Genomic DNA, 18,477 nt, shown 5'->3' on the forward strand with positions numbered 1-18,477 from the left:
AGGGTGGTTCACCAGAGTGTTGTTTCTAGCCTGATACACAAAACAAATGTAAACCTAAATCTGTGGGTTCCTTTTTGGTTTTGGTGGCATACATTTCTCAGGGGCATCCAAGTTATGACTGGTGTAGAACAGTTAAAGAAAACCTACACTATTTTCACTAGAGGAGCAATAAGAACATCTTGATTTAAGTGAATGGTAGCACATATAAATAGATAGAATTTGAAATCTGTCCAACTTTATAAATCGCTTGAATATTTTCAGGTCCCACATCTATGCTATTTCCTGTCACTTTCTTGCATTAGTCATTTTTTCCATGTTTCCTTTTTCTCCTCACTAGTGGGGAAAAAGGAGGGAACAACAAAGTTGTCAGAGATCATGAATGAAGAGAGGTGATCAAATTCTGTAGCTTGTTCCTGCGTAGAAGTGGTTTTAGATAGGAGTACAGGCCTTTAATCTTGGTGCTCATAGGGTTTGGTGCTCACTTAGAGTTGTTGAACACGATCATCTGTCCAAGCTCAAGTGAGCAGTCGTTCTCCCAGCTTTTTAATCTTTAACATTGCATCAGCTTTGATTTCTTAAAAATGACACTACTGAAAAAATCTTTATCACCTCTATTTAGTGCCTTCTGAATGCCTTTGCTTTGCAGTTCTAGGAATTTCTGTCACCTAACATGTCCTGTTACCAGTAACTGTTTCTAGAGCTTGCTTTTTTAGGAACACATGTAGCAATTTACTTCTGTATATGTTTCACAACATGCATCTAAAATTCTTATGTTTCTTGTTTCAGAAGTACTATGGAACCTCTGCAGCCCTGTAGATTTGGAAGGCTTAAATCCAAGTTTGGAAAGGCTTTTTCCATTCCAGATGATTTGCTGGCTTAAGCGCTTAATTAGGATGGCTTTTGAACAAGTTGGATTAAACATGGACTCAGTAAGTGTTTCAAACTTGCTTCATGTTTTCAGAAAATCAAGTATAAAGAGCACTTCATGTATTTTAGTTTTTGCCTATCTGTTCCAACAGAACACTTTCAGTATTCTCAATACTTGTATGATTCTACATTGCTGAAAAAGTATGAAGTTTACTACTTGAACACTGAAGTATTGAGTAAAATATGTGTTAAAAATACCATGCAGTTCCTTCCAGCTCTAATAGCCAACTGTTTACTTTGTAAACACTGCTTTTCATGCTGGACTTCTGTGTATGTTTTGAAACTAAAGGAAAATCTTCAACTGATTTTTAACAGTGATGTTAATTCTGAAATAATCTTCTGTCTTTGCTCTTACCTTGGAGATATGAAAACGATGAGAGAGGAATGTGCATGCATAGCTCTCCTCTTGGAGGAAAGTGTATATAGAGTTTTCTTTGAATGCTTAGCAGAGAGAGATCTGCTACACATCAACTCCTTTGTCACTGGAACCTTTATTTTGAGTACAAGTATTGACCTCAGTGCAGTAATCACTGTAAGTTGTTGAAATATTTCAACAATGGGGAAATCCTTAACATCCATGTGCAGTACTTAGAAAGGCAGTTCTTACTCTGGATTACTGTGGTAGAACCTTTTATCAGTCTTGGGAATCTATGCAGAGCGAAATGTTTATACATTGTAAATTAAACTTACCAATAGGTTATTTTGTAGGTTATTATAAAATAGGTGGTTTAGGATTTTATTAAAATTTCAATCTGAGTTTTCATGCAGTGGAACTTTGAAAATTCAAAGTATGAGAATATGCTGGACTACCACGGGTGGTGTTGTGGTCATTGTCCATTCTCAGCAACACCTTGAAGCCTAAATGGGGCGCAGAAAGGCCAGTTTTAGATGTTTCCCCCTATTTTCTATGTGTATCAAGTTAGTGATAATGCAATTGCATTTCTAAATGTCAGCTGCTCTGGAAAACATCAGAGCACTGATGCAATAAGAGGGTATGACTAAGTAGTATTTTGCAGACTTGCTCTGCCAGTGCTTCAAGTCAACAAGAGGTTGTGTGAACTTGGGTAGAGCAGTGCTGAGACTTAATAGCTCAGCTGAGCAGTGTGCTGACTTTATTTGTATACCTTGTGGCACAGCTTGCGTGCAGTTTTCTGAAAACATTGTCCCAGCATATCTTGAATTACCAAAACCGAGTCATTAAAAGTTTTGGTGCACCAAACCACTGTTGTTGAACAACCCCAAGGGCAGTTGGGCACTAAATATTTTTGAGGACCTGTATGCTAGTAGCGTCTTGTCTGTGGTCTGAGCAATCTGTAAACAAGTTTTGGCACTTTTTAAAATGCACTGCACTTACATTGGTAATAAAGCACGTAGTGTAAGCTCTGTTGCTGTTGTGGAAGTACTTCTGTAATTAATTTTTTTCCAATGCAACATCCCTTTGAGGCTATCACCAACAGTTCTGCTTCTAACATGAGAATCCGTTGTAAATACTCAGGCTTTATTACTGCAGTACTGTTTGTCTGTGACTTTTTCTTGAAGGCTGCTGATCTACCTGCTGTTTGCTCAGACATACCGACAAACAGTAATGTCACAGTCACAAATGTGAGGTCTGTCTTTGAGGCATCCAGAATGTAGAATCAGTAGAGTACTCTGCATTGAAATAAATTGTGTTCAAAGTTAGCAGCATATTAAGCAAGAATGTATGTTTCATAGAATGGAAACATGGGTCAGAGTGGAATAATGGCAAAGTTGTAGCTCTGATGTGAAGATCTAGCACAGCATGTAGCTCTGATGTGAAGATCTAGCACAGCATGTTGTGCAGTGCACGTTTATTTTGTCAAAATTTATACATTCCAATTAAAGTTACTTGTTTAGAAATAGGCAAGAAGTTTGTGTGAAGTTTCTGAGTTAACATAATCTGTGGGTACATACTATAAAGCATAGATGTTTCCTTTTTAAAAGAATCTTCAAAGTTTAAGAGTGATCTTTGTTTAGTACATCAAAATGCTATTCTGCTGCGTGTTGTGAAAGTCCCACAGCTGCACTGCACTACACAGGCAATATTGCCATGCCAGATGAGGGTTGTTTAAGCATGAATAGCCTGGCTTTTTCTTTGTTGGGCAACCTTCTAACAAGATCTTGAGTTTGCTTGAAGCTATGAGCCTTTAAAAACTGAGGTCTGAGGAGTAAATTCATATCTACAGCCATAAGTAAACACTGGCCTATTTTTTTTAATTACCATACAGTATTCTAATTGTTTACTAACAACATCCTCTGTTAGAGTTTTCCTGCTATTCTTTTTCTTTGTATTGTTTGTGTTTCCTTTGCCTGTGCTGAAATCTTTTGCAGTTCTCTCTGTTTTGTTTTGGTTTTGTTACTTGGTTTTGGTTTTTTGTTTTGTTTTTTTGGTTTTGTTGGTTGTGGGTTGTTTTTTGTTTTGCTTCTCTTCTGGCTCATTTTGTAGTATTCTCCTAGGGTTAAAGTCTATTTTTATTTCATACAGCTATGGTAAATAGTAGAGCAAACATTGCCATCATTCAGTACAACAAAAAAAAGCAAATTCCATCTCTATTGAAATAATATAGAAGAAATCTGAATTGCAGTTGAAAAAGTTCTGACAAAGCCAGGTGTGTTGAGGTGGTGTGGGCAATTTTCTCTAGGTGTGTATGGTTTTAAGAACAAAGCTTCATTCTTATATATTTATTTTCCCCCTTTTACTTTTGTTTGTTCTTTGGTTTCACAGTTACATTTTCATGCTTATGTATGTTAGCTGGTAGTCATTTTTATTAAGCCTGGTAGACAATATTCTTGTGTTAGAAGAGCTCTCAATTAAAAAAAAAAAAAGATTGTTTGGGAAATGTAAACTGCATGATTTTTCATGATTGAGTGGCTTTTCTTGAAACCCCTTAAAAAGAGGTGTCTGACCCAATGCAGGTTCTTTATTGTCTCAAAGATGGAAAAATGCTTCCAACTCTTGAATCCTTCTCTGTTACCTGATTTATTGCTTTGAATTTAAACTTAATGCAAAGGCTGTCTTGAACTTAAACAGCCATAGCCATGTCATGGTGACAAAACAGAATTTTGTGCCAGTTCAGGTATAGAACGTAAGGAGTTCACTTATGCAAACTCCAGTGTATATATATTGTGTAAGAAGGACAGGGAGCTGTTGGAGCAAGTCCAGAGGAGGGCCGTGAGGATGATAAGGGGGCTCAAGCACCTCCCATATGAGGACAGGATGAGAAAGTTGGGGCTTTTCAGCCTGGAGAAGAGAAGGCTGCGTGGAGACCTCATAAAGATTCTGGAGAGGGATTCTTCAACAGGGACTGTAGTGATAGGACAAGGGGTAATGGCTTCAAACTTAAACAGGGGAAGTTCAGGTTAGATATAAGGAAGAAGTTCTTTACAGTGAGGGTGGTGAGGCATTGGAATGGGCTGCCCAAGGAAGCTGTGAATGCTCCATTCCTGGTGGTGTTCAAGGCCAGGCTGGACAGAGCCTTGGGCGACATGGTTTAATGTGAGGTGTCCCTGCTTATGGCAGGGGGCTTGGAGCTAGATGATCTTAAAGTCCTTTCCAACCCAACCCATTCTATGATTATAGGCTACACTAGCATGAAGGGAATAATTTTAAATATGTTTAGCACAAACATACTATGGAAGGATAAGGGAAGACTGTTCCAATATGACACAAAAATCAGTTCCCTAACAACTGGCTTTTTTTTCCTTCCCATGCAGGTGCTTTGGTCAAGCAAGCCTTATGGTTCATCTCGAAGTATCGTACGAAAAATCGGTACGAACCTCTCTCTTATACAGTGTCCAAGGGTTCAGTTTCAGGTGAGTGTTCTCAGAAGTTTAGAATACACGTTTCAGTATTCTGATAAAAGGATTTGCTTTTGTGTCAAATGCAGTTCATTTAAGTAAATTACTAGGGGGTTTGTAAAAGCAGACTAAAATAAACCAGGTACAGAGATAAATTAGCTTACTTCAGTTCTTCACACTTCAGGTTTTTTCCAAATAATGGGTTCTTCAACTTCTATACTGCCTAAAACCATGTTGCTGTAACACATGTAATGAAACTTTAAACTAATTTTTTTTCCTTGAGAAAATTGAAATTTCTGAAATGAGGCAGTACAGTATTAAAAAGTTATTATTGGGAAAAATATAGTAATAAAAGAGAAAAATGTTTGAAACATTTGTATCAAAAGTACTTGTAAGTACCTATAACTTAGGCGTAAGAGACATGTAAAGATGAACAGTGTTACTTAAATATTTGAGGAAAATAAACTTTATCAGAAAGCAAAAAATTGGTAACAAGAGAACACAAGCACTGTGTTTGCTTTTGTTGCAGATACAAGTCTAACACTGTATAGGTGAAAGGGGAACATCAATTCTGTGCAGCTTTCTGACTTGTTTGCTTTTAACTTCAACTACATTTAGTGGGAGGGTAAAAAATGAGGGTAAAAGCTTAAGGAGGAGAAAACCCTTGCTTTTTTTAACAAGTCTTTCAGGAACAGATGGGAAAGTGGAAGCTGTTACACATAATCTCTTCAACTCTGTGTGTGTTAGGAATAGGGGGTGGCTATAGAATTGGAGAAATTTAGTGTTTGAAGCTCAAGCTGAGAGGAATGTTTCTTGGGTCAAACAAGGGAGCGCAACATGAAGATGGATGGAGGGAATCATCACCTACACTAAGACAAAGTGGTTTTCTTTCAGCCAAATTTGTCACTGTTTAATTTCTTTATCCTGTATGAAATATATGAACAATATTTAGACTTGAAATTATAGTAGCAAAATCAGATAGTTCAGATTACCACAGAAGCCTTTTTGGTGTGGCAGTAAGAGCCATGCTAATGTTTTGCCTCTCTGAAATAATCACATTGAGGAACTAGGGGGGCAACCACCTCCCACTACTGGTAGCTTGGTGAAACCAAGAACATAAACATATACATTGTGGGGGTGAGTGTTTGTGCAGGTGAGAAGGACAACAAAATGACATGCTGGATTTAAACTTTTGGATATATGATTAATAGTAGTTATGCCAGCAATAAGGCTCCATATGCCTCAGATTTCAAAAGAAGTGAAGTCCTCCTATAGTGTTTCTCATTTTCTGTACTGTAGAGGACATACAAGGGAAGATGGTGCTCATCTGCAGATTGTTAGCCAAATACTGCCTTCTTTTAATATGGCACATAAAATAAGACATTTCTGGTTAATTTTCTTGCAAAGAGCTGTAAGATGCATCTAAGGAATCTGTTCCTGTGTATCTTTAGTGTTGAAATAAAAATGTGTGTATGTTTTCAGCTGAATTCTGTGTTAGAATAAATAAAATATTTGGCTTTTTTCCTCTTGAAGAGACATTTGGTCAGCTTTGCATAGATTTTATGCACACGAAGTATAAACATTAATCTTCTATTAGATTAAAAGATCCCAAAAGTAGGACAGTTGTCAGGCTTGATTGAATTAGAAAAGTGAATTTCAAAATTTGAGCCTTGAAACACGCTAAAATTCATATGGTTTATGCAGGCTTTAAACTATTTTAATATATAAACTGTTGAACATGTACAGGTGTGATTCTAACATCTGTTCTTTTTGTCTTTATCTCAGCATTAGGATTCTATAGTGAAGTTCAGTACTGGTCTCAATCGTTTTTATGCTGTTGCAACTGATGCTTTCCTATAGCTGTCTCTTCCTCTTTCTTTCTTTCTTGCCAGCTGTAACTATATTATGAAAGGACCATGCACTGGACATTGTTGTAAGTCATTTTATTTAAAAACCAAAGCAAATCCTACTTGCCTCATCTGAGGGTTCATGTCTATAATCAGTGTTTCTAACTTTATCTAAAAGCAACAAACTTCTCGCACATCTTCATTTTCTTCATGATAAATTGATAAGAGATATTGAAAGAATATCTCTGTTACATTCATTCTTCTCTTCTGGCATGCTTTTTGTTCAGCTAGTCTGAAAAAAAAAAAAGGATAGTGGCCTAACATTTTGATTTTTTGAGTTCTATTGACTGTTGTAGTATCTGTCTCTATGGATTTTGCCAGTCAACATTTAAATTAACTGCTAAATGCTGCTTATGTATTCAGTAAGCGCAGACAGAGCTTGCCTTCTGTATTTTACATGACATGAACAAATGAAAATGGCTCGTATGTTTCTTTTGTATGTCATATTTTTTAGGTTTATCTAGTCTGTAGGAGAAAATAAACCTACTAATATAGCCTAGGTAAATTCAACAAAACATACAATACTGTCACTCAAGATAGTATCCTTCAGCTACAGCTCATCAGGAATTGGTGGGCATGTAGCAAACATCAGAATTTACTGGGCTAATTTTAAAAATCATAGCAAGTTTGTCTTGAAGTATTTTCAAACGTTTAATATCTAACTGTATCAGTAATTTGAAATTAGAGCTTTTATTCTGTCCTTAAATGTATAAAAATGTTCGTTGTACTTTCTGCTTCCTAGGGCAAACAAAAAGTAGGCACCCTGCCTCAGCAGCCTCCTAAGTACTGTTTCCATAGTGTAGTTATCACAGTCACCTAACACACAAAAGTTCCCTGGCTTAAAACCAGGCAGAAACATTGGTGAGGCTGACACCTTCTCTGGGAGTTGGACTCGATGATTCTTTATGTGTCCCTTCCAGCTTGAGATGTTGTACAACATCAGCTAAAACAGTACAGTATGTGTAGTCTTTTCTTCAGAAATTTTTAATGGGTCTGAAACCCGCGTGTGTGGGTGCAGCACACCCGCACACTGAGGTAGGCAAAAAAGCCCATAAAAGTAGAAGCAGGGGAAGCAACTACATAGTTTATTTCACTATTATTTCATTCAATTCCTGCCATCCAGTAGACTTGGCCACTGTTTTCAATTGTCTGTTCTCCCTTTCTGGTACTGGCAAAGCAGTTGTTCAGGTTTTCTTCAGCTGAGATTGGCTGGAGGAATAGGGTAGTCAGAGTTGTTTAAGCATCATTCTATAGACAGGCGAAGGTTTTAAGAGATGGGCATTAGCTTTTTAACCTTTAAATCAAAGTAAAAATCTTGCATTAACTTGAAATTCAAAATCCACTGCTGTGGAAGGCCTTGTCTTTAGGCATAGAGGAAAGAAACATCTGTATATGGGATAACAAGCAGATTCTGTTTACATATAAATATGAATAAAAAAGTAAGAAGAACCTTGCATCGCAATATAACAGAAGGTTTGCTACTAAATGCTGGATTAGAAGTTATTTATCTCACAGTGCAGGAAACCTGGCAGTGATAAATGCATTCCTTACTGTTGATTTATAAAATTATTTTTGATGCAAGTGTGTGTAGTGCCTTTATTTTAATGTGGCTTCAATCTTTCCATGGCAATAGTTCCTCGTGGCCATTGCCATCAGGAAAATCTGTATCACCTGCAAGAAGTGGTTAATGTCTTGTGGATATTTTCCATTGCCATTAACATGAATACAGATGCTGTGGTCATGAAAATTTCTTTTTATTTTAAAAAAGAAAAAAGCTAAGGAAACCTCAATGACAACCCTAACATGCAATGTAGTATTCTCTAGACTGTTTTAAAGAGAGGCAGACTGTGATAGTATTAGGCACAACTGTTAATGTGATAAACATATTACCATCTGTGCTGATGCTACCTGGAAAAAACCCTGTTGTTTCCAAATGATCTGATGGTGCCAATGCACACTCCTGGGAGCTGTGATAAAGGCTCACATACAAGTTGTGAGAGTGTGAGGTGAAGATGAGTAATCTTAATTTCCAAAGCTGTTTGTAACAATTCCTGGGGAAAAAACAACCCCAAGCCCACAGATTACATGTTCCTGGGACTTTTGTATCAAAGGCTACAACCAAAATATCTGTGGATGTTCTTCAGAAATGGTTTCGCCTCACCCAGACTGCAGTCCTACTGTGATAGCTCTGCTAAAAATTCAGATTAATGCTAACATTTCATAGTTGCTGCTACGTAATAGTTTTCTCTTACAGAGGTGAGTTGCCTTGAAAATTGACCTAAGTGCTAGCAGGTTGGACCCAAGCTGTCTTCACAGACTGGCTGGTTACATACTACCACCATCTTTGTCAGTATTAGTAGCTTCTTGGCCACTACCAGCAGCAGGCAGCACTTGAACAGCTGCAATGACTCCTGTGCAAGTTTGGCCTGTGGATTGTATGTAATGCAAGCAATAGAAGTGGCATGATTGCATCAGAGATAAGTAACTCCAGGTGACAGAGTGAGCAGAAGACATTACTGAAAGATATTTCTTCTTCTTAGCAGTTTTATGTGCCAAGATACTGCATCCAGTGACCAGGTACATTTGCCCTTGTTTGATCCTGGGAAGCTAGTATTTCAAAGTAGATTTGAAACTATTTTGTATAGTTGGAGCTTTGGAGCATGTACTCATGGTCCAAACAATTTTTCAAATCTCCATTCAGGCCACTTAACTGTAAATCCAAGAAAGGTTCCAGTCTCTGGAGCCTTGCTCACCTTTGGCTTCACATGGCTCTAAAGCTAATGGCAGAACTGTGCTGGAAAATGGTCCATTTGTTCAGCATGCTATAAGTAAGATTGTTAGCAAATAGTGTGTTCTGAGTGCATCCTACCTCTCACTCAACGTCTTTGTGATTATGAGCTAGTAGAAATAGCTTTTTGCCTTTTTTTTCTTCTTATTTTCCCCCGTGTAATGTATACACCATTATTCTTGTCCAGAAATTCTGGGAGTTGTAGGGGAAGGGAAACACACTTCAACAGCATTTCACTTTTAAAATAATACTGAATCAGAGCAGAAGACTTCAGAAGTACCAGTAGCCCTAATATCTTTTTTGACTGGTGGACATGAATATAACTGAAAAACATATTATTTGAGTTAATACAGCAACCTACTTGAGAATGTTGATGTTTTTTTGTGCTTAAGGTAACCATTTGCACTGGATGTTCAGTACTGTCATGTGATACTGTAAGTAGTTAGCTGTGAACCTCTGTGAAGTGTTCAGCAGACTAAATTGAGTAGTTTTAAGTTAGTGGTTCCAGACCAAGCCCAGGACAGAAATAAATATGCTAAGTCTACATATGTGTTTTGTGCATGTGTGTGTTTATAGTTACATGTAGCCTCACTAAAAGCACTAAGTAAAATAACTGACTTATGCTGGGAATAGTGACTCTAAAACCTTCAATCTTTTCTCTAAAATTTAGCTTACTCCTCATGCCAAAGAAGGAAGCCATTCTCATCAGCCTAGAGAAGAAGCAGTGGCCTCCTTTGCAGATGTGGGATGGGTTGTTCAAGAAGAAGGTGAACTCTCTACAAGGCTCAGGTATGCTCCTTAAATCTTCTTTTGGAACTTCTGAGCTGAGAGGAGGACATCTAACTTCTCTCCAGTGAGAATCTACTGTGCCTTGCAATTAATGGAGAGCACGTGATTGCTGAGAGAGAGGGAAGAGTGATGGGAAAGGTAGGGTCTGGAAAAGAAGTAGTAGAGGTTAGACTAACAGGATTATGAATGAAAGACTGGCTTGAGACTGTAGAGGAGATTTGCTTTGTACAAGGAAGACTATGGTTTTTATTTACTTATCTATTGTGAAGAATTGTCTGTGACAGCTTCAAGCAGCCTTGTCCCCACAAAAATGTCTGCTGTCGTATGGCACGTTTGCTAACACTGCTGCTCCAATTCTCCTGAGGTTTTCATTAATATGGGGTGATGTACTGTTCAGCTTCTAATGAGCAGCAGTGGTCATTCTGACATCCAGTAACCGGCACGCTGTTTTTCACCTTTCTGGTTAAGGCTCTGCAGTCTGCTAAAGACAATTACAAAATTACAGTTTATGTTTCATCTTTAATCTTCATAAGGAAAACTGGCAGGGAAGCATGTGAGCACCTGTGTCCAGAATGATGAGATGGGTACTGTTGTGTTGGACCAGCAGTACTACGTAGCACTGTAACTGCATGAAACAGGTTGGCTGAAGTGATGAAGTTCTCTGTTCCAGCCTACCCAAATTGCTGCTCTGACTATCCAGAAGCAAAGGTCCAGTTCTGCAGTGCAGAGCAAGTTTTTGTTCTAAACAAACTAACCTTCCAGAGAAAGTCACAGACAGTTGGCTTCAGAGATTACTGCAGGATACTCTTCTTAATTTAACAGCACAAAATAGGTTAGTAATGACCTAGATGCCCTCTAACATGACTTGCCACAGTGAAGCTTTGAATAACAAACATTCTGGCACTGCCACATTAATTTCACAAACTCGGAGGGGAGTCACAGAAATCAGCGCTTGTTGGGGAAACGCTGTTTGTAGAGTCTATTTGATGTGAAGGAAATTAACCGGCCAATACTACTTTTGTTTGCACAGAAACACTTTGGGGATTGAACTGTAAAGCTATTATGCTTAATGGAGACAACAGGGAGAATAGCTCTTTGGTGCTTCAAAGAACCTATTATGAAAGATGTAGGACTTGCGTATTTGCTGAGATGTCTGCATGTGAAAGGGGGAAGGGGGACAGATGGATGTGGGATGGGACTAAAATAATCCTGCAGATATACAGTGACCTTAAGGCAAACGGCTTATAATGGAGCATGGTAAGTGAATTACTTAGCAAATACGAGTATTTCAGTGTGCACTGTTTATTACATCTGTGCACACTATTGTGTAGTGGAGCTCATATGCATTAGGTGTTTTCCAGGCATCTGGAATTCTCTGTTTCATCAAGATCACATAGGTGTTACTGTTAAATATATGTTTACTGTATAATTCAGTAAACACTTTTGCAGACATAGGGTATTTTTCTGCAAATGCAGTTTTATGGAGGAAGCAATTAAATGACAAATCATTTTTCCCCAACCCCTACTCAGAGCAATAGTGACAATTCAGGCATAATATTTTTCCATGGTGTTACATTCCAGTCACAACGTTTCCTTAAAAGCCTATTATGCTTTGAGTGGAAGATAGCCTTTGTTGTTTAGCTATTCTGCTTGTTCACAGAGTTTCTGGAAGGCAGGTTTTAAAGAGTGAAGTGACCACTGGCTCCTTCCACCTTACTGATTTAGGGAGAGCTGGGAGCTGGCTGCTGTAGGAAGTATTTCCTTCTCAGTGTTAGTCTCTATTCCTATCTAGATAATAACACCTAAATTTTAACATTCTTGATAATATTCTATCCTGCTTGATCAAATTTCTGCGAGTTGTGCTGATGTTTTCTGTAAGCATCGTGGAAGACTCAGGTGTGTATTTCATCCCGGATTGAGGTGGTCAGAGCACAGGGCTTGTTCTAGACATAAATCTTGGTTCTTGCCAAGATTAGCACAACTGCAGATCTAACATGATGTACATCCAGAGAATCTTAGCTCATGGATCCAGAGTGATGTAGCTCTTAAACTGTGTTAATCTGGAGCCATTCTGCACATTCAGAAAAGTCCCATTACTAGCCACTGGTTTTACTCTCATGGCTGAATAAATAGCGAAATCCTGATGTGCCGGAGAAGTTTAGGGACTAAAGTTAAAGAAGGTTGAGGAGTTAAGTATGTGGTCATAGTTTGCAGTTTATGATAATCTGTTGTCATTAATCCTTATCAATCCTACTGAAGAGGATCATAGAATAGTTTGGGTTGGAAGGTGCCTTTACAAGTCATCTAGTCCAGACTCTCTGCAGTGAGCGGGGACATCTTTAACTAGATCAGGTTGCTCAGATACTTGAGAGAAACTCTTTGTTTCTCTCAACAACTCAAATGTTGGTGTCTTAGAGAACATAACCTTTTCTAAGTGCTTGTTTGACTACGTGTGCTCAGTAATGCCTCAGTGTTTAACATAGCTTGAGCTTTGTTGCTTAGTAAAGGAAGGCAACAGTTGAATTTTCTTGCTTTTGTGAGAAACAGGAGGGAAGCTTATGGGGCTCTTTAAAACGGTGTGAAGTTTCTCCTCTACTGTTGCATTTATTGTGGTAGAAAACTAGATAGAAGACCCTTTCCCATTTACTGATAAGCAGCCTCTGCATCACTAATCTGTTTCACATACTCTATAGTCCCAACACTGCTAAAACAGAGGACTGTCCCTTCATAAATCCAAAAAGTACAGACTAAGAAACACTTCCTTTTTCTTCAAATGAATCCACTATGAGTGGCTATTTATAGCCCATGGGGGGAAAAATGGTAGCAATTGGGGAAAAAAAAATATTGTATTAATTCCAACAAAAAATACAGTAGGTATGAGACAGAGAAACAGATTGGGGGTGGAATTCCTTCTTCCCCTGAAATCAGGGATTCCACAAAAGGCTGGGACAGGGAAGGCAAGAAATACAGCTAGTGATGCAAACGGCTTCTTACTTGAAGCTGTGTAATGTCTTGGTGGAAGTGATCTGTTGTGAAGTCAGTCCTTCAACCTCTGTTCCTGGTTTGTGTGTAATGCTGCGTTAGTTTTTATCTATTACAAAGACTTTAAAAAAGGAATCTTGTGATATTTTTGTTACAGGTCAGAAGTTTGGTCTAAACCAACCCAGCCTCTTTCAGGTGATCTACATCATTCTAGAAAGTCCCCATGCAGACAGATGTCCTTACAAAGCCCGTTGGAAGAAGAACCAGTGTCCAGGAGCATTGTGACCGCAAATGAAGAAGCTCTGCAGAAGATCAGTGCTCTAGAAAATGAACTAGCCACTTTAAGAGCACAAATAGCCAAAATTGTAATCTTGCAAGAACAGCAGAACTTGACAGCAGGTATTAAAGTTGCTGTACTCTTAGCAAAAAATAGTTAATGAATTTGTCCTTTAATAATTCATTTTGGTGAGATACTGTAACATTGAACACTTCTCCATATTGTTTTTGTTTGTTTGGTAGACAGGCGTAGCATACTAACCAAGGGACACAGTACAGGGCTTGAAGGCAAGAGACCTGACAGACTTCCTGCATTTTCTACTGTTCTAAAAGTCTTCATGTTTGTATGAAAGTCTGCCAGAATTCTGAATCTGTGGATGACTACAGAAGCATTAAACAGCTTTCAGAGCAAAGTTCACGATAAACATGATGGCTCAAACCAAACTAAAAGATTGTAACTTAATTACTAACACTTAAGTCTTCCCATCCAGTAATGAGGTAGGCTTTTTGATACCATAAAGTAGTCATACAAGATGTTAATAATGCTTTTGGAACATGTAATGTACATGTCAAGGTGATGAAATAAATAACAGAAAAGGAGATAGTTTACTGAAATAATCTCTGCAAAATCCAAAGATCAGCCCTTGTTGACTGCAGATGACAGATGTTTAGTTTTCACTCTTCCCTAAGGTCACTTACCAAGTACAGTTTTGCCTGTGCTTAAGTATAAAATCATATTCCGAGTCTTCAGATGCTTTGGTTTAGTTTTCATCTGTGAACTAATAACAGTTATTTTTCTTCAACTGTTCATATTCAAAACCTATGAAATAGTTGTAAGGATCACATGGTTTCACTCTCAAATTGTAATTATTGGGGGGGGGTTGTGAAATAACTAATAACTTATTTTTCATAATTCTCCCTTTGTTTATTAGGAAAAGTAAATTTTTATTTGATTTTATCATCTTTACCTCCCTCTTCTGGTGGAATATGGTAATGACACTGTGTGTATGCCTACATGTATGCAGAGTAGGCTCCTCTCTCCTATCTGTATACGTATCTTTATACACTAAATACTCCTATCCTCAAAACTCTGATTTGAATTGGTTTTCCTTATTTCTTTAAATTTGAGCAGAGGTTTCTTCATTTCTTTGTCAAGTTATCAATCGATCAGTGCTATGATATTTCTAACATCAGTTTTTATCTAAAGAGTACAGGGAACTTGAAATCAAGCTTATCATGAGAATCTCTTACCTTCAGACAGATAATTAGTTGGCCTAAAAATCCTTAACCTCAGAGAGCTGGAATAAGCTTCTCTTTAAGCACTCTTTGAGCTCTGAAGTTTACATCTAAAAATCTTGTGTGGTAACTTCTTATTTGTGATGACAAGTAGGAAGAAACGCTGCTCATATGGCAGATGGTGTGTGACTTCTGGCTCCATACCTGCCTCTCAGAAGAAGGTGAAATACTAGTAATATTAGAAGCAGAACATAACTAAAAAGGCATCATGATGTCTGTCCCATTGCAGTAAATATATGAACTTAGAATTTGAACTGGAAATCGAAGGAGTGCTTCTCACTTGGAGAAGGAATTTTATGTGGCGTTTCAGCTTGAGTCTACTTAGGTGGAATGAAGAAGTTACATGAGGATCTAAAGAAGGCAGAGTGCTGACCATTGAAGCTATGATAGTCATTCTTAACTGAGCATTTGTGAGAGATAAAGGGCACTTACTTACAAGTAAACTGACATGTAATGTGTGTTTTATTTGTAGTTGGGTCAAGTCCAGTTGCTTCAGCTGCTGTCCCTGCTGCGCCTCCACCAGCACCTCCTCCTCCTCCTCCACCACCACCACTCCCTCCCCCAGGTCTACCACAGAGCATGTCTGCAATTGAGCTCATTAAAGAAAGGAAAAACAAAAAAACAAACTCTGGACAGAATCTGACAGAAAATGGGCCAAAGAACTCTAAAGTACCAAACATGCTAGAAATCCTCAAAGACATGAACAGGGTGAAGCTACGTGCTGTGAAAAGGTAAAAAATACAAATAAATACCAATGTATTAAACATTTGCATTAATTGTTTTTATGACTTAGAATTGTTTCAAGGTGAAAGAGATGCAGATGTAACATCTGTAACATCTGCAAACAGGATGCAAATGCATTCACAACTTTTAAGCTTTGTTTTGGACTATATTAATGCTTCTCATTTGCTTTCCTAGATCTTCAGAGGATACAAGATGTAAAGCAGCTGACCCCACAGATCCTGCAGCACTGATTGCAGAAGCGCTCAAAAAGAAATTTGCTTATCGATACCGAAGCGACAGCCAAAGCGAAACAGAAAAAGTGATACCAAAGACTGAGACAAAGAGTGAGGGAGTGCTGGTGAGTATTTGGATTCTGAACAGATGCTTGGACTAAATCATAGTTGTCGTGAAAGCCAACGTATGTCTATGCCAACATACGCAAACACCTGTGAGTTAGCATCCCTCTCTGCAAAACCCCATGAAGTACTGCAGCTACACCAGGATTTGTGGCAATCACATGGTTCAGTATCAAGTCGTGAGGTTGTGTACTCTTTTGGCCCTAGGTTTAAAAAGCCCTGTTGCAGTTTTCTTACCTTTTTTAAACAAAAATATTTTCTGTTGCCACAAATATGCTCTGGTCTGAAAACTCGATTCCTAAGGGCTCACACCAGAATCAAATCTAAACTGAGTTTGCCTGTTTCTACCAACCTTAACCATTCAGACAGTACATGTGAAGTGTTGAAGCAAGATCCTGAAAATCAACCGTTCCTAGGAGTGCAGAAAGCAAATTGTTCAGAATGGCTGCTGGATGGTGGTATAAGGAGTTTCTTCTAGTAACTGGAAATGCTGAGTAAATAAAAGCAGTTTCTTTATAGCATAAGCACTTTAAAATGAAATTATATTTAAAATTCACATCACTTACAGGTTAATGGCTTCTAGTTTATTTCAGATTGATACAAAGCCAAAGGGGTTTTTAAGCAATGAATGTTCAAGATGTAAGTTTCTAGCAATACATACTTAACCAGGCTAGTATAGATCAGTTTTGTTAATAAGCAGCCCCTGAAGCCTTGTGGTATAGAACCAGAGAGGAGGAGTAATTTTTGCCTTTGGGCATTTGAAAAAACACACATAAAATTCCAAAAGCTGGCTGCATTCTAAATTAAGCTCTGAGGAAAATAAGATTCCCAAGCCACAGATCTCAGGACTTCTGAGTACTTCAGTTTATTAATGCTGACTGACTTGCCTTCTGGGTTAGGCCTTTAAAAAGTGTTTTTCCTGTAACGACCAGGCTGTTCTTCATAACAGAAAGTCTGGATATTCCCCAAGAATCAATCTTTTCTTTTCCCCAGCATCTCTGGGGCTTTAAGGAAAAGAACAGCAGTTGGCAATGTTTTGTTACTTTCCAATTTGGAATATACAGTCCATCTTCTGAGATTAAGGATCATCAAGTCCTCAAAGGCTAAGAAAATCAAAGCTTTCAACTTGTTAAATGGTAGAAAGTTGATCCATAATGAGCTAATGAACATCTGTCCTTAGTTGCAGTTGCTTACGAATACATAACTTCTTTGCTAGGTCACTCCTCACATGATACCCTTGTATAATACAGTTTTCAAAAGGACTCACACAAAAATACAGGATAAAGTAAGAACAGAAATACTGTTAAACTGCTGACAGAGCAACTGGTTGTCAACTTTTAAACATAACTGCCTCTATTTTTGTATTTTGCGATGGTAAAGCAAAATATCTCTAGCCAGAGCTGCTCCAGCTGCCCCATCTGAGCAATTTCATCTCGTTGCTGACACGTTTCCCTTTACTCTGTGGCTATGAAGTGGGTGAAATGCACATGCAGAGAAGCAGGCTGATAAAAGAAATTGCGTCTGTCCAAGTTCCAGTTTTACATACAGCTTGGGTAGGCTTCTGCTGAAAGCAAATCTGAACATGTTTCTGGTTTCCTTCTCAGTTTGGACCGCACATGCTGAAGTCTACAGGAAAAATGAAGACTTTAATTGAAAAATCTTAACGTATTAAGATCACTACACAAAAGACTCTTGAAGAGTTTTGTCTGGAATCTTTTATGTTGCAAAAAGCATGAGTACGGAGTCGTCTCTTACATCACAGGAAAAAACCTAATGTGAAATGTAGAATGGAGGCACTAAACATATTTGTATGTAATTTATCAAGGTGAATAAATTTGACTGTTATACTCAGGTATTAATTTTGTATCCAAACCTGGCCTTCTGCTCAGACTTATGTGGTGGTTTTAGGTTATTAACACTAAGTTATATATACAGCATTCTTTGTGCATAACTGACCACCTTAAACATTTGTGTACATGTTATAATGATAAAGATACATCCTTAAATTAATATCGGTAACTTGCACTACAGTGTATAGTTTGATACTGAGTTTTCGTATCAAACTCTTTCTTTTAAACTTAATTTTAGCAAATGTTTTGGCCCAAAGAAAACCTGAATGCCTTCTGCTGCCTACTGAAAAACAGCAAAAACTTGAATCTGCTGCAGAGGTCACCTGGTGTGAGACATTTTAGGTAGAAGCACAGTTTTGTGCAGGTTTTTTCTTTTTGTTTCAAATGATCTTGCAAGTGTGAGAGAGCGAAGCCTCCTTGTGTCACCCTGTGGCCAATGCATGACAAGCACAAGTAAATCTCACTGTGGAAACCAAATGAATTTGAAATAACCAGTAGGTAGTAGCAGTGTAAATTAATGTCAGAGTATGTGTTATCTACACTACTTAAGTGCAAGTTGCCAAAACTATATTGCTCATCTCAGCTGTGCCAAGAGATGCTCATGGACGCGTTTTTGGCCCCAGCTGTCTTAGGCCCGAAAATGGGTTTCTAGCACCTGGGGACTGCACAAGCCCCCACGGTCCGATTTGCAGGGAAGATACAGTGCAAGCCATTGCACAGAGCCTGCTTTCCAGGGGAAGCCCTTTCGGAGACTTCCCCCAGCCGGA

General features: G+C 38.2%; 1 protein-coding gene across 1 annotated transcript; it reads left to right on the top strand.

Moving 5' to 3' along the window:
* Positions 1-796: 796 nt before the first annotated feature.
* Positions 797-17,524, top strand: MTFR1 (mitochondrial fission regulator 1). Its single transcript, XM_010017607.1, has 7 exons — positions 797-929; positions 4,660-4,758; positions 10,109-10,227; positions 13,367-13,608; positions 15,254-15,512; positions 15,700-15,862; positions 17,465-17,524. The coding sequence occupies exons 1-7, from the start codon at positions 864-866 to the stop codon at positions 17,522-17,524; spliced, it is 1,008 nt and encodes a 335-aa protein (XP_010015909.1). The 5' UTR covers positions 797-863.
* The last annotated feature ends 953 nt before the right edge of the window (positions 17,525-18,477 follow it).

This window comes from Nestor notabilis, unplaced genomic scaffold, assembly GCF_000696875.1.
Source record: "Nestor notabilis isolate BGI_N333 unplaced genomic scaffold, ASM69687v1 scaffold6157, whole genome shotgun sequence".
In the NCBI taxonomy this organism is placed as follows: Eukaryota; Metazoa; Chordata; class Aves; order Psittaciformes; family Psittacidae; genus Nestor; species Nestor notabilis.